The following is a 17,286-nucleotide window of genomic DNA, read 5'->3' as shown; positions in this document are numbered from 1 at the left end:
TATGAGCCATGAGAAAAAAAGGTGTATTATATGTAATTAAGTGTGCAACAGATTTTCATTATGAAATCTCTCATTCAGACTAAGAATATAATCTCTCAGATAAATTAGCTATATCAATGTCAATAACTAAAAGAGTTCTCCACACAAATAATAGTGTTCTTAAAAAGCATATGCTCTGAATCATCCATTTGTAATCAGGAATAATTAAGATACCTTAATATATTAATTATAAAACAATGTTCTATGAAGCAAAGAGACACCTTTATTAACCTATACTCACACACAAAAATAAAATACTCTTAAAAAAATGTAAAAAGCACTTTACCAGACTTCTTTTATTAATTCAGACTGGTATTTTCCCTCTGTATTAAAATATTTTAAAGTAAAAGTGGTATCAACAGGCTAACTACAAATCTTCAATGAACATACACGATTTGAGGAAACCAAAAGATGACAAAATATTTTTTAAACAGAGCTTCTTAAAAGTAGGGAAATCATACATAAGAGGAAATTTCTAGACTAAGTTTTTTACGTAAAGATAAAAAGATAGCAAGGATTACAATATGAGCTATCAAAACGTAAAGTAAAAAGACATGCAGAACAATTTCAAGTCAATAAAATCTATGTGAAAAAGCTATGGTAAGGTGAAAAATAACTCTAATTTTCTAAAATTAGTTATTCATAAAAGTTATTATAAAGAACTATCAAAAGATGTAAACATATCAGGAAGACGTTGAATATGACTATATTTCAACATACTAAGAAAAACTTTCCCATCTGAGAAAATACGGGATAATAAAGACCTTAAAAGCATCACCTTCCTTTATTATTTAATTTTCAAAAATGTTTTTCACAATTATAAAAATATTAAAGAAACAAATATATTTTAAAACTAAACCTAATTACTAAAAACAATAGAGGCTCTGAAGACACTTAACTTCAAAATAGTTCATTAAGTTTATGACTATATGAAAAAAATTCTCTAACTAGTCATACAAACATTTGGAATATTTACATTTCTAGTACCTTACTCTCTGTTGCAACTTGAAAGGAAAGAAGTGTATAAGAAATTAAGATCTTATTTTGTGTATAATAAAATGGCAATGTAGTTCACTGTCATTTTTTCCAGTGTCAAAGGTTAAGAACAGTGTCTTTGAAAGCCCTTAATCAATGTAACTTACGTATCAAAAAAAAAAGAATTAGATAAATAAGAGCTACTTTTAAGCAGTATACTGACTATTACTTTCCCTACAGATGACTAAAATCAAGTAATATAAAAATTTAGATGACTTACATTGTTGTTGCGGGTTTCTACAGCAGGGAACTTTCTGACTATGAATTTCACAGCAGATTCCAGGTTTTTGTCAATAAGGTAGGATGGTTTTGCCTTGGGGTCTCCACATGCCTATAAAACAACAGTGATAAAAAAAAGTGAAATGCATCCTTCTTCTAAAACCAGAAATAACAGCAAATCTGTAATCAGAATTTAGAGAGGTATTTATTGTTTTTGGTGAGCAGGTGATAAAATGAATAGGCAAAGTGCAGGGGTTGTCACAGCTGAAATATGCAATGGGAGACAGTACAGAGATGTTCTTCTACTGAAAAAAATGCATGGAAAGTTTTAAAGCAGTTAGCGCAGAACAGCAGTGAAGGAAAAAGCTCAAACCTAAAAGAAAAAAAAAAGAAAAAGAAAAAAAATTCTTGGTTTGAGGTAGGATTGTATTCATCTGAAGCTAACATTACAAAATTAAATATTCAGTAAAGTACTGGAAATGTTTCTTTCTAAGTGTTATAAAATAAAAGCTTATGTTTACATGTCTTTTCCAAAATGTTTTCCTCATTCACTTTAAGCATTTTAATACAAGAGTTCAAAAGAACCGGAAGCTGCTAAAATTGTCTTTATAGTACTAAAGTGTGTTGCCTGTTCCTCTTGAACATCTGAGTTACAACAGTGTCTTCCATCATACCAGCAGCACTACAAACAATGAATCTACATCTGTTCTATATATCATTAGCGCAGAACAAATGGAAATGTTTACATTTTGACCATATCAGCAGTACAGCATTCCCTGTAGTAAACTGTAAAGCACTACATAAATGTAAGGTATTATTATTAGAAAGAACTTTTTATCTGAACTATCAGCAATACAGAATATAATCTTCAATACTCCTCACTTTCATTATGTGACATTTAATTAACTGCTTGCTAGGGAATTACTAAAATTGTAACATTCCTATTTAACTTTTTATTGCATTTAAAAAGATTGTATCCTCTGAAAATTTTTATTTCTCTACTATGTATGAGGAAATACAGTACTGCAATTTAATGTTTTTTCATTATTTACTATGGCTATGTTGTGGATTGCAGAAAGAGAAGTTATGAAACATGAAACTGATCTGAAAGCGGGCAAGCGGGCAGAGGGAAGGTGAAAAGCTTTGCAAACCTTCCAAACTTGTCCTTGCTGGGGAAGCATTGTAATAAAAAGAGAGAAAATTATGTGTCAACAATGATTGTCAAACTATGACATACGTTTCAGTAGAGAAATTATGCACTGCAGACTATGAATAACAAAACAAGATTAGAACTATATGGTGCTACAATTTTAAAGGTATTCTAAGTAGCGAGTTGTAGTATACAATATTATAGAGTTTATACTGTTCATATTTAAATACTATTGTGTAAGTGTACAACCATGTCAGTTTCTTGGTGCTCTCTCTAAATAAACTTAAAATAATACTAGAAGGAAAAATAAAGACTACATGCAACTATAAATATAGGAGCAAAACCATCAGTGAAATTTTACATACCTTAAAAAGAAACGGTAGCCAAGAATAAGAATAAATCGTTATTGGATGACTTACACTTCAGCTCAAATTGCAACTATTTTTTAAGTATCACCTAACTTCCTTCCAAGCCAAAGTATAAAAATCAATGCAAACATTCCTATATTTTCCAAATGGATATAGGAATGCAATGAGACTACTGTTAATTCTCACACATAAGTAGATACAATAAAATTAACTTTAAGAAATGTAGAACTTCAAAATCTTTAATCAGACTGATACAAGGCTATTACCCAAATTGCATTTCAACACCATAAATGTTAAAATTTATGACTTTTCCTCAGAATAGACTACCATTGTTTAATATATCATTTCTTATAAATTAATCTGCCAGTTAATCCACTTCCCCCAAAATATTACACTATAAACTAAGAATAACAACCACATAACTAAGAACTTGTTCCAATAAAAATAGCTACACATTAGCATTTCTTTGTATCAATAATATAATAAATATCAAGTTTCATAAACACGCCTGAGGTAGTGCAGAATCCTAAAGTGATTCCAAATTATGTTCAGTTTTTTAATATGTATTATCTTTCACATTCTAATTATTAAAAAGTTTAGCTATCCAGTCTAACAACATTAGTGATTATCAAATAATAAAAATATGCTAGGCTATCATACCCATGATCACAAATTTTACTGTGTAAGAATTTAGTCGAGTTACTATACACATATATATAAAATATGGGCAGCTCTTCCTTCTTACATTGAAAACAAAAAATGGAATTTCATTTCAATGGAAAAATAAATGGTTGTATAATCTTTTTGTAATTGATTTACCTTTTCCCACACTGCTCAGTGAGCCATATCTAAATATACTACATTGGGAGGCAGTATGCCATAAAGGTTAGGAACACAGACTCTGGAATAAGACAGACTGGGTTTCAATTTTCACCACCTATTAGCCATAGGACCTTAAATATATTACATAACACCTAGTCTCAGTTTCTTCATGTGGAAATGGAGAAATTTGTACTTACCTCATAGGATCATTATGAGGATTAGAAAAGAGATAAATAATGTACAGCATTTGGCAAAAGGACTGGCACATAAGTGCCTTAAAATGTAGCTGTTGTTAATAACAGCAATAACTACCCAAATAAAAGCCTCATATGAAGAATAATAACAGAATAGTCTTTATCATAGTATACAAAATGAACAATTCCTTCTCCCAATCACTTATTTCCTTCATTTACCCTAAGTTTAAACACTCCAAATTTGTTGTACCTAGTAGTTGAGAACATGAGTTCTACGACAGGTTGTCCATTTTCACATCCTGGCTCAATCACTTCATCTGTTAAATAGTTGATAATTACAATCTACCCTAAAAAGTTTCTAGGCCCATTACATAAGAGTGTGTGCGCACGTGTGTGCAGAATTTACAAGAATTTTTGGCATACCATGAGCACTCAAAAACTACTAATAAAAATACACAGATCATAGACACTATACAGAAGTAGTAAGCCCATTTTTTGTTTTCTGAAATCAACCTACTTGATTTATTACTTAATTCCAAAAGAGACACTTGTGTACAGAATACTGAGGCAAAAAAGAAAAAATACAAGAGAAAAATGACTAAAAGCTAACATCTAAGTAAATATATCTTGTCAAAGAGCCATACTTAAAAATTCAGTTAAGAAGGATTCCCTACTATACGAAACCAGCATATAGCAAAATTCCCACTAAATAGATATTTCAGTTAATACAGATTATTCTTCTTCCCCACCTTGACTCAAGAAATTTCACTCTGAGGACACTGAGGACAATGAAATCGTTAAGATAACAACCTGTATCTAAGAACATAGCCTGTAGTTAATACACCTGAAAGCCTATCTCATCCTATTACAGCTATATTATACAAAATTAATCTTTCACTCTTAAAAATATCACTGTGAAGAACCACATTTAAGAAAATGATACATTCTACTATATTGAGCTATCGATACATTTTAGAGTAATACAGTATGTTTCAGAAAGGCTTTCCAAAGACTGAATCAAAAGGTTTAACAAATTACCAATTATTAATAAATAAAACTTGAGTACTTCTACCCTCCCTACCCTACCCCCTCCAAAATAGAAAAGGTGAGTACAGGACAAAATTGCACCTAAATCCTTGAATCTTATAGCCCTACTAAAAGAAAAATTTTTCACATAATTGGCTAAAAGGGCTACCTCACCAGACAAAAAGGAAATTATATCTAAACCACAAAATTAAAAAAAAATCTCTACCCCAAAATCTTGTATATACTTTATCTTGACTCAGCATGACTTTATAATACATAAAATAGGGTAATTTAAAATTCTAGAAGATCTGCAACAAATTTAAATATACTTAAATTTCCAGTTCTCAGAATTGGAAAAACTTTTCAAAAAATATTCCAATCATCTTTAAATTCAATAGTTACGACTATTTAATGTGACAGATAAAATTATACTAGTATCAAAGCAAACACTTAAATGTAATAAGAACGTTGTCTCTGATTCAAGTAGATCACAACCTGTATGACCTTAGGCATTAGCCTCAGTTCTCTGATCCATAACGAGGATACTACTACCACCTACTTAAGCAGGCAGATTGGTTAAATTTTTAAAAGACAAAATGCACATAAAGTGCTTATTCCAGTGCCTGGAACGTAAGTTCTTAATAAATAAGTTATAAATAATTATCTTCTATTTTTTAAAATAAAACTTTTCAAAACACATGGATATGTATAGTGAGTTCCCAATTATAAAAATAAGATTTCCATCTAACCAATTCTAGGTCAGTATTGTCAATGCAACATCTCCATTTTTCCACAAAATACAAATATAATGTTATTACTAAAAATAATGAACAAAAAGTATTTCAGAAAACCACATAATATTTTATTCAGGCCACAAAATAAATGTCTTTGACTAAAAACCTCAAGACCGGTCTGTACATGATTTTAAAACAAATCTGCTAACCTACTACCAACCCCCTTCCTAAGTCCTTTCGCCAGGCTGTCACAACAGACTTTACACAGTTAATGTTACGTATTTTTTCAAGAACTTACTTACCATTATGTTTTTTTAAAAAATCAAATATATAGTCCTCTATCAACTTATAAGAAATTAAGCTACAATCGAGAAAAAAAGTAATAAAGACTAAGAATTGGGAATAAAAAGAGCATTTACTGGGCAGCTGCTGTGTGCAAAACATCTAGGCTTTAGAAATTATCTAAACCTTCACTAAACAAAGGAAAGGAGCTTGAGAAGTTAAGCAACTTGCTCAAGGTTTTTCAACTACTGATGGTGAGTACCCAAAGATTCCAAAGCACTAAAATTATATGCTCAAAAAAAAAAAAAGTATAAAAAATATGATCCATTCTTTCAATATCTCAGCTGTTCAAAACTTTAGGGTAATTACTATCAAGAGAAAAATATAAGTTCATTCAGTTTTATTTTTTAAGTCCTAGTCTAACTCAGCACTAATACGCATTCCTTTACCAAAACAGATATTCTGTAGAAAACATTTTTATGTAGAACAAAATGGTATTTTTAAAAACAAAAACTTAATTAAAAAAACCATAAAGCAAAATCCCAGGGATCAGAGTGAGACTGCTGTCTGTTAGAGTACAGAAAAGAAACAGCCCCATCTGAATCATATCAGGAAGAGGAGAAAAATACAAACTGTGACTAATTTAGGCTAGAAAAAGGGATTTCATTTTTACTCAATAAATAAACAGCATAGATTTTTAAGCAGGCTTTGCAAAATTGAAGGCATAAAGGAACTAAGATTCTGAGTCTTCAACAAATTGAAATTAATGCCTAGAGTAAGAATGGACATCACCTAAGATCATGGACTGTAAAGGCAACTTACCTATCATTCTTTTATTTTCTAATTTTAAAGATAATGAAAACACAGTGTGAATATTTTCAATAAATATTGGAAAGTCTATCAAGAGCAAAACAAGCCTCGAATTCCAGTATTAGTGATTAATTTTCCAATTCTTTTTCTCATGTGTATCACCTACGTTTTGGCCAACCAATCTGCTTCGAACTTCCCTTCTTCCCCCCCAAGCTTGGGTAGGTGATAAAAAAGAAACATGAAAAATAGTAATCCATGGTTACAGTTTTGATCGGAAAGTATAGTGAAATTGATGTAATTTTATCAATATGTACCTCTTAATTAGAGCCAATAACAGATTTAAAAATATATAAATTGAGGTTATTGTATTTTAAACACAAGTTCTGGGGAAAATCATGAACTTAAGAAATATTCTAACCCATTATATATTTCAAAATACATTAAAATTTTTTAGTGATTTAAATGAGTTACTAATTAGTATTCAATTCACAAGAAAATGTCCCTGTCACGCTTAAACATCTTTCAGCTTCTGATATACAGAAATATCTGTTTATAAAACAAATGTTCTGTTAATAGTTTTTAAAAAGTGTTACATGGGGTCATATTTTTACTGTTCTAAAAAAGTTGCTCTTTGAAGGACTACTGAAGAATATACTTCTGAAATACAAAGTTATTTTGTATTAGCAGTAAGTAGATATCAAACTATAATATCAAGTAGTAAAAAGGAATAGTTAAGAAATGTTTCCTACAGATGGTCTGGAGCTAGATTTACTAGGAAGAAAATGAACTTCTTAAAAGTGTCCTGTTTCGGGCCGGCCCGGTGGCTCAGGCGGTTGGAACTCCATACTCCTAAAGCCTAAGGCTGCCAGTGAAATTCCACATGGGCCAGTGGGCTCTCAACCACAAGGCTGCCAGTCGGACTCCTCAATTCCTGCAAGGGATGGTGGGCTGCGCCCCTGCAACTAACAAAGGCAACTGGACCTGGAGCAGAGCTGCGCCCTCCACAACTGGGATTGAAAGGACAACTTGGAAAAAGTCCTTGAAGCACACACTGTTCCCCAATAAAGTCCTGTTCCCCTTCCCCAATAAAATCTTAAAAAAAAAAAGAAAGTGTCCTGTTTCAAGCCCTAGGAAGAGAACATTAGCTATTATTTCTTCACTTCTTACTCTTGTGCCAGGCACTGAACTAGCACTTTATATGAATTAACTCATTTAATTTTCAACCTACATGGTTAATTAAAGAGTATTCCACAAATGTGGAATATCTATGTAAGAGTGCAGAATTAGTAACATGGCTTAGAAAACCAAAAAAATATATATAACTTGGAGCAACAGAAGCTGAGAGCAAGTACCTTGTGTAAGATGGTTTTGCTAGTAGAGAGCCTATGTGCAGCCTAGCATTCCAGAAATTTAGTTACACCCCAGAAAATAAATCACTACAGTAAACAATTATCAGAGAAAGAAATCAGAAGTATTACGAACTTTAATTAATGATTCGTAACATCAGAACTACATCTGGGGCTTTTTCTTATTCAGTAAGTTTGGGTCAAGATCCAGATATATGTATTTCTAAAAACTTTCCAAAATTATATTGTGTATCCCTGGCTAAAAACCATTGGTCTCAATTTATAAAGAAACTATAACCCAGAAAGATTAAATCACTTTCCAAAGTAAAAAAACCAACCAAACAAACAAACAAACAAAAAACACATAGCTTTCTCTAGAATCTAGCTTTCTCAACCCAAGAATATATGGAAAATGATAAGAAGGTTAGAGGATTTATGCCAGCAAAAAGGACATTAGACTCTACTTGGGTAATTGATAACTTTATGTATTTCATAGCTTTATATATGCTACTGAACAAAAGTTTTAGAATCCCAAATAATCCTAAATACTCCTTGTTGCTGCCTGGCTGAAGTTTCTATTCAGATTTCAAAACCAACACAAACACAATTATCTTTTCCTGTCATCTCCCTGACACTGTAATCTTTAACTCCCTTCTCAAGCCTACCACAATCACACTTACTCATTGTATTTTAGTTAAATATCTATACATCGTTCTCACCTACCAAGATATGGATTTCTTGGCAATGGAGACTGCATGTTAATTTATGTTTCCTCAGTCTCCAGGAAGACATTCAGTAAGTGACGAATAAATGAATGAATGAAAAGGAAAACCTCAATTTTTGGAACTAACTACAAGAACAGCCCATATAACTTATAAAATAGATTTAAAGATACAGAATTATTACTCTTAAATATTTACAATAATCAACCATGCAATAAGAAAGTATTTCCCAATACGGCTCTTTTACTTAATACAAGAGCTTCCTTTGAAATTAGCACATGTACACCTTATTTACAAACTAACATTCAAGAGCTTATGAAATTTTGCTAACTTATTTAAAACATTTCAGTACAATTATTATTTGAAGAAATGATTATTTTCTCACCACTATCAAATTAAGTAAACAACTTACCAAAATCTAAATATACCACTGCAGATTCCTAATAGGATCAAAATTAAGATTTACTGCATTTACTAATAAAGGCAATATTAAAAACAGTCAACAAAAAAAAAAAACACATACTGAGACTAGAAAGGAGTATACTAATTTTGCAAAGTCCAAGGCAGAAAGAAACAAACTTACTGGGCATGTTTCTTAATTGTATTTCTTATATTTCATGTTACAGGGTTTTTCAATGTGAAAATGTTACCATTTGATATTAGAAATCAAAATGTAAAATGAAACAGTATATATGAAATTTCAAAATTGAAAACAAAGTATCTCTAAGTGAGGAAATGATTGCATGGGTCTTTAAAATTAAGGAAGATACATGTTATTTCATTGTATCTTTTAGAATGCACCTTCCTTTATGCTTCATCTGTACTCTTCCCCCAGTTTGAGCAAAATTTCCTGTTTATCTTTTTTAGTATTTCTTGTATGGTTAGTCCTTTCAGTTTGTATATTTTAATATGTCAGGGACTAAATTTTAGGAATAATCAAAACAGGAAAAATATATAAACATGAAAAGTAAACACAAAATATATTTCCCCAAACGTTTTTAATTGCATTTTAAAATTCCTAATTCTAAACTATTTCTCATTTTAATACATTACAAGGCTTAACAGAAGTCTCCATTAAAAATTACTCTGGTATATTGATAGTATGATCTTAATGGTCCTTTCATACAAATCCATACAAAATTCATACAAAAGTAGTCTACAGTACAGAGGAAAGTTATTTCTGTAATATCATTATATTTCTTTAGGTTATTGTATTCAAAATCTAATTATATCTACCACAAAAATTACACTAATGACTATTAATCTAATGGCAAAAATAATGAAAATTAAGAGCCTAGAATCAGTGGTCCACAAAGAGGTGCCAATCCAAATTCTTATTTTTCTAGAGTAAGAATTGGGCAAATTACTTAACCTCTTCACCTATAAAATAGGTACCTACATCAGATCTAAGGACAATTAAATGAAAAAAATACAAAACAGTATATATTAAGGTCTCAATAAATGGCAGCTGGCATTACTTTTATTATACATTATTTTTATTGGACAATAAAGAGATGAAGCTACTTTTTTTCTTTTTTATTACTAGTTTCAGGTGTACAAAACAGTGATTAGACATTTACACACCTCACAAAGTGATAACCCCAATAAGTCTACTGTGCATCTTATACCGTATGTAGCTGTTACAATACCAGCGACTATTATTCCCTATGCTGTACATCTCGTGACTATTTTCTTTTTTTTTAAATTACAGTTGCCATTCAATATTATTTTATATTAGTTTCAGGTGAGATGAAACTATTTAATTCTAGCAACATAAAACGTACATTTTACTAAACCTGACCCAAAATTACTGTAGTAATCTTACTTAATACTAACACTGCTAGTAAATTATCAAACAAGAATATGAATTAGATTGTCAATCATACTAACCAATAAGGACAAGGGCAACTTTTAACACTGACAAACTTTTTCATCTGGGCCTCATTTTTAACATGTTGGATACAGCCAGCTAAGTATGTCCATTCCTTTAATTTTCTTAAAATGTAAGTGTACAAGCAATATTAAGACTCCCGTTTTATTTATATGTAAACTGTACTATACTGCTTTAATTTTATTTTTGTAAAGAAACTAATTTAATCATAATAGACACTATGCATGCACATATGAGTACGTTACCATTTGTACAGAAATGGGTGTAAGTATATACGGCTTATTTTTTTAAGTGAGAGATAGGCAGACAGAGAAATTTGGAAGCCACACATTTTTGTTATGTTTGAGTTTTTGAAAACATGTATTCCTTTTGTAATTATTAAAAAATTTTAATATTTAAGTTATTTAACAATTCCACAAAGGAAATACAAGATGGATAGGATAATACATCACTGTCACTTCAAAAAATGTAATTTTTTCCTAAGTATTGTTCAGTGATCTTTATCTCCTTAGCCTACCATCTAGCAAAACAAGAATTACCAAATCCTTTTTACAAGCAGCTTCCTTGAAAAATAGTTAGAAACACAGGTTTGTTGTTTAAAAAATACTACATATTATTTAAATTCAGATTTATGGAGATGTAATGTTTTTTCTTAACATGTTTAAGTGTCTGGATAATGAAACCTCACTGGGAGAAAAAAAACCTTATCTAATAATAATTTATTAGTCTAGAACATGCCACAATACAATCTTTAGAACATGCTTCTGTTCCTGATTGATGAATAGAGACATTATCCAAAATGAAGAGACACAGAACAGTGAAAGGGAGGACTAAAGTTGGTTCCCCTCTTCCTTCACTTGGCACTGCACTCTTCACACACATCTTTTTTTCCCTCCATTCCATAAGCAGATAGTAGCTGAAGACTTAATTTTACAATGCTATTCTATTGTTTTCCTCATGAAATAAATTTATCCAAAATCATACGAAAAGGGGCTGCAGAGGAGAAAATATTCCTCTAATTTAAAAAAAGAGTAAAAAATAAAAGTGTGTTGAAATCTGCAAAAATATTCCATTAAAAAAAAGTTTGGGTGGGTCTCTTCCGTTGAAGCAGTAGTTTAACAAGAGGAAAAATACGCAAGTATTAACTGAGGTCTTTTTGGTACAGAGTTATCAAGTTCACGTGGGTGATGGAGTAGAAAAAGAAAGGAGACAAAAAAAGAGAAAGTAAACAACAAAGAAAATATTTTTAAACTTAGCAAAAAATGTTTTCTTTTGGAATTTGGGACTATGTTTGCTAAACAGCAGTAAAATTTCAGAAAAACACATTACCAAAAAAAGGTTGCTGAGACTCCTAAATAAATAATATCTTACATTCATATAAGTTTTAAACTATTTTCACCTTGTTTTTTTTTTTTTAACTTTTATTTATTTGTGTTTTTCTAGGACCCATCAGCTCCACTTCAAGCAGTTGTTTCAATCTAGTTGTGGAGGGCGGAGCTCACAGTGGCCCATGTGGGGATGGAACTGGCAACCTTGTTAAGAGCACCTTGTTCTAACCAATTGAGCTTAACAGAGGCCCCACATGTTACTGTCTTTTACCTGCACAAATAATCCTATAAAGCAGGCAGAGCATTACCATCCCTGTATTATGGAAAACTAAACTGAGCTCAGTTACTACTTAAAATGGGCCGTAACTTCTACCCTACTGTTTCACAATGAACTTGTAAAGATAACGTAATCAGAGCTGGAATCGACATTATTGCTCCTTTTATAGTTACATTCCCCCCACTTTACAGATGAGGAAAAACAAAGCTCAGGGAAGTCAAAACACCTGTTCAATGTTACAGAACTCAGTGACAGACTGAAAATTGGAAGGCAGATTTCCTAATTTCTGCCCCAGTACTCTACCACCACCACCACACTGCCTGACATGCCACAGTAAGAGATATAAAAGTAGCCTGAAAAATGTTAAAAACCACTATATAAGTGAGTGGTATTATTAGGTCTGGAAAAGGGAAGACATAATTTTAATAAAAAATAAAATTTTATGGGACTAAGAAATAAATTTAAATGTAAATATATCCGCCATCTTCATGTCTTTTCCTTAAAATCCTCCTTTATGTGTTATTACATCCCTGATTAAACAAGTTTCTTAAAATTTCCATAACCTATACATATTAAGATCTCAAAAATTTTCCGACTGATGAAATTTTCTTCTTAAAACAAGCTAAACATTTTTCAGTAATTATGTTACATTCCCTCTAATGACATTAAAGCATATTATTCTTCATTATAATAACTTATGAAGTTATTTTACGTAGGTCAGTAAAATATTTTTCATTGTGTATGCTCACTAAAATATTTCCATTGCCGACTTCTACTTGAAATAGAGCATTCATATCTGGTAGACAATCTCATGTATACATGCATTAATAAAAATGTGGTTAACTGATTGGCAGACATGTATTATATGGTGGAAGGGTCTTTGTTATTTTTTTTGGCAGACACGCATTATATGGTGGAAGGGTCTTTGTTTTTTTTAACTATAAGAGACTAAGATTGAAAAGATTATGTGGTTTATACTGTCATAAAAATGCAGACAGCATGAACCTTATAAACACATGGTGAACAGATCTTACTCATTTTTTCGGGCAAGATTTTTGAACAAATGTTTCAATCCCTAGCCAGCCGGGAAGATGTGCCAGTATTATAGACACCTCTACATAGGCTGAAAGAGTCAAATCTGGTGTATTTGTATGCAAAATTACACAAGGAAGAGCAAACCCAAAACTATTATTATTAAAACTACATATATATTGGGGCAGCCAGTTGGTTAGAGCGCAATGCTTTTAACAAGGTTGCCGGTTTGATCCCCCCATGGGCCACTGTGACCTGCGCTCTCCACAACTAGATTGAAACTACTTGACCTGGAGCTGATGGGTCCTGGAAAAACACACTAAAACAAAACAAAAGAAAACAAAACAAAACCACACATGTAAATATATATATTATGCTATATTTTTAAATATATATTGTATATAACTATCTATATAACTATAACTATATACACACACACGCACATAGTATCTGTTTCAACAAGGCCTAACTGAAGGCCATGAGGACCAGGTAAGGTCCAAAGTACTATAAATTCAAAAATGTATGACTGTCCCTGCCCAGAGGGAATTCAAAATCAGGCAAGATAGACAAAATATTTCTCAACAAACTATAAATGTGTTAAGTGCTGAAACATAACATAATATTTGACTCTTGGATATAATGGTTATATTCATTTTAATTTTACTAGTTCAACAATATAGGAGCTTGAAGTTTCTCAAAACAGGAAGTAAACATATATATGCTTTTGAGAAAAGCAGTAAACTGGAATTATAAGAATTCAAATGCTTACAATTTAGTATTATTTATTTATGAAGATGGAATATGTAAAGTTTGATTGTATTTATACCTGTTTATACATGTTTAATGAATGCTTAAAAAGATACCTTGCCCAAATACTCAAATCACTTTTGATGTTACTCTCACTTCCTCTTCTAGAAACCATCATAACCATTTCCTTTAACCACAATACCACAGGTCTAGTAACTTTTAGTAATGTTTGAATTTCCACAAATGTTAGAGGGTAATCTCAGGAAAAAAGTTCAGGTCAATGCAACCTATAAGTAACACTATCCAAAATGAAATTATTCCCAACCAACATAAATTTATAACTAAGGCTCTTGGGTAAAAGCAGAAGGCTTCTTTGTAATGACACTGAGCTCCTGCCACATAAAATATAACAAACTGAGGAGGCACGTTGCAATTACTCTCCAGAATTCACTGGATGTAGGGTCAAATCTGGCATTCAGGTGAGCCACCTGAACACAGCAATCCTTATATAGGATTTATTACTCTTAACCCAAGACAGTATTCTCCTTTAGAATTACCATGTCTGCATCAAATTGTTGAAATAAATCAGTTTTATACTTAAACTCCACGATATAAATTTCAAAAACATATTCTTCCTTCAGCAGCCCTAATTTACAAACACAGTAATTCTATAGCTATGGTTAAACTAAAAGAAAATATTCATGACAGATTAAAAAGCCAACAAAAATAATTGTGAAGATACGACATCAAATACATACTGGAAACTAAGGATCTATATTGTACCCAAAAAACTCCTTAATTTTCACTTTATCAAATTCTTTAAAACTTACTACACTTCTCTTAAAAGGAAAAAGGTTTTGGTTGTTTTCTCCTAATATAAATTAATATGTTGTTCTATCTTTACATCTGTTTTTCTTAACTCCAATTCAACCTTCCATTTCTTAATCTGCTGAATCCATGTAAAGACTTTCCATAGGCCTATTAACCCATTATAACTATTTAAATTATCAGAATATACTATGAATCAGCGGTAATGGCAACATATTTACAGTTTTTAATTTGGACAGACCCCGAACTTTAAGAAATGGTGTTTTGGCACTATGAGACAGGGTTGAAAAATTAAGATGAGGAGGAGAACAGAGGGAAGGGAGAGAAGGTTGTTATTCCTGTTCTAGTGACTCACAGCCCACAAGTATTTCGGAAGAAAACTGGTTCCACCCTCACTTCCCACTTCTTTCCACCTTCAAAATGAACCACTTTCAAAATGAAATACGCAAATCGTCAACACGCTCTCACATGGCTTTTATTTAGCAATCTAAAATAAAGCGGCAAAGTGAAGACGATGCGGAGTTCATCCTGATTAGCCGTTCCCTTCCCACATTCCCACACTTAGACATCAAAAAATTGGGGGGGAAAAATGCTACCATCTCCGCCAGATTGCTACCTTTCCACCTCAGTTATAGAACACCCAAGTGCCCCCCTCCCATCTCGCCCACCCACCACCCTCCCTTTCCTGATGACCCCATTCCGGGGAGAGGGCAGCGGCGGCGGCAGCGGCGCCCCTCACCCCGTGCGAAGCCCGGCCGGATCCCGCCACTGGGAGCCGGGAAATGGCTTCTCACTGCCTCCGGCCGGCCCGCGAACCATCGGGGGAGGCGCCCGGGACTCCGCATTAGGCCGCGGCGCAGCCCGGAGACTTCGGGCCGGGCCTGAGGCCGCGACGCCGTGATTTCGGCCCTGGGCGCCGCCCGCCGCCCCCACCCCCGAGCCTCCCTCGCTGTCCCTCCCTCCCCCGCCCGCCCGCCCGCCGCCCCCGCCGAGGCCTCGCCAGCCGGTGCGCACCTTCTTGATGTTGTAGAGGCGGGTGAGCATGCCGACGCCCCGGTCGTTGAGGATGGTGAGCTTCTCCGCCAGCTTCTGCTGACTGGGCTGCAGCACCGAGCGCGACATGGTGATGGTGATGGTGGTGGTGGTGGTGGTGGTGGTGGTGCCGCCGCCGCCGGCCTCCTCGCGCCCAGTCACCGGCCCGCGGCCGCCGCAACCTCTCTCGGGCCTCCTCCCCTCCCACCCGCGACCTAAGCCTCAGGGGAGCGCGCCCATGCCCGTGCGCCCCAATTCCGCTCCAGTGACAGAGCGAGCCGCGGCAGACGCTTAGGGGTCCCTTCCCCGCAGCAGCCCGCGCCCCGGCAGCCTCCTGCCTTCCGCCCGCCGCCCTTCCGTCCCCACCCCCGGCGCTCTCCGCCCCAGCCCCCACCGAGCCGCCTTCCCCGTCTCCTCCACTAGGTGTGGCGGCAGCGGCGGCAGCGGCGGCAGCGTCTCCGGCGGCTGAGAACGAGGCCGCTTCCCGCAGCCCGGGCCGAGCGCTCGGTCACCTGATCGCCGCGCCGGCGCCCCCGCGAGGCCGGACCGGGAACTGATCCTGAGGGGCCCTCGTTCGCCCCGCCCGCCTGGCTGCGCTCCGCGGCCGCTTGCGACGGCGCGCGGGTCTGCCAGCGGCCGGGGCCGCCCGCTGCGCCGGGCGTGGGAGTCCTCAGCCGGGATCGAGAAGGGTCACGTTTCTACGCTCGTCCCAGTTCGCCACACACCCCTTTCCTGCAAGTTCCCAAAAGTTGCCTTGCCGCACCACCTCCCTAAAGAAATCAGCAGAAGCCTGGGGGCGGGAGGGGAGGAGGTGCGGGTTTCAGGAGAGTTTCGCCTTCGAGTGGGCTGGTGGCTCCAAGCTCTGTTTCCTCCCACTGCTTGACAGACGCTCCCCGCTGCACACAGCAGTTGTGCTCTGCGGAGCGGGCTTCGCGTCTCCCATCCTCCCATCCCATCCTAACTCCGCCGCAGCAGGGCGGTTTGGGAGGGAGGAGATCGGAAGTGAGGGCGACACAAGTTCTGAGATAATCGGAATCCGGAGTTTGTCGACGGGCAGCACCCATCCGGAGAAGACGCGAACATAGAGGGCCTAGTATCTGCGAGGCGAAAGATAAATGTTCGTTCAATGAACGAAGGAACCCTCCCCCCTTTTTTTTTCTGGACTCCACCTTAAATCCCACCCCTCCTTGGGAACATTCTATTACTTTTCTAGCTCTTGGTTTCTTCCCCCCATGAGTTTCTTTCCTGTTAGACGCCAAAGCTATTATTCCCTGTGGTCAAATCTATGAGAAATCGTTCCAAAAATGAACAAATCAAGGACTTAAGTAATCGACTGGGGTTAGGAATTCCAGCCAAGAGGATTCAAGCCTCTTCGATATTTTTGGCTTAATTTCCTTCGGTGTG

General features: G+C 35.2%; 1 protein-coding gene across 4 annotated transcripts in view; it reads right to left on the bottom strand.

Annotated features, from left to right (window-relative positions):
• Nucleotides 1-16,996, bottom strand: part of NCKAP1 (NCK associated protein 1) — a 99,728-nt gene extending 82,732 nt beyond the window's left edge. The window contains exons 1-3 of one of the 4 annotated variants that reach the window (XM_033112177.1): nt 15,865-16,996; nt 2,445-2,462; nt 1,295-1,405 (exon numbers count right to left, since the gene is read on the bottom strand). In XM_033112177.1, the coding sequence (XP_032968068.1) occupies nt 1,295-1,405; nt 2,445-2,462; nt 15,865-15,972 (237 nt within the window). In that variant the 5' untranslated portion in view covers nt 15,973-16,996. The remainder of the gene's footprint in view (nt 1-1,294; nt 1,406-2,444; nt 2,463-15,864) is intronic. The other 3 variants (XM_033112178.1, XM_033112179.1, XM_033112180.1) reach the window with 3 other exon arrangements.
• Nucleotides 16,997-17,286: the final 290 nt, after the last annotated feature.

This window comes from Rhinolophus ferrumequinum, chromosome 8 (assembly GCF_004115265.2).
Source record: "Rhinolophus ferrumequinum isolate MPI-CBG mRhiFer1 chromosome 8, mRhiFer1_v1.p, whole genome shotgun sequence".
Classification (NCBI taxonomy): domain Eukaryota; kingdom Metazoa; phylum Chordata; class Mammalia; order Chiroptera; family Rhinolophidae; genus Rhinolophus; species Rhinolophus ferrumequinum.
Note: the sequence above shows the minus strand (reverse complement) of the source record. Positions and strands in the feature narration are given on the sequence as shown.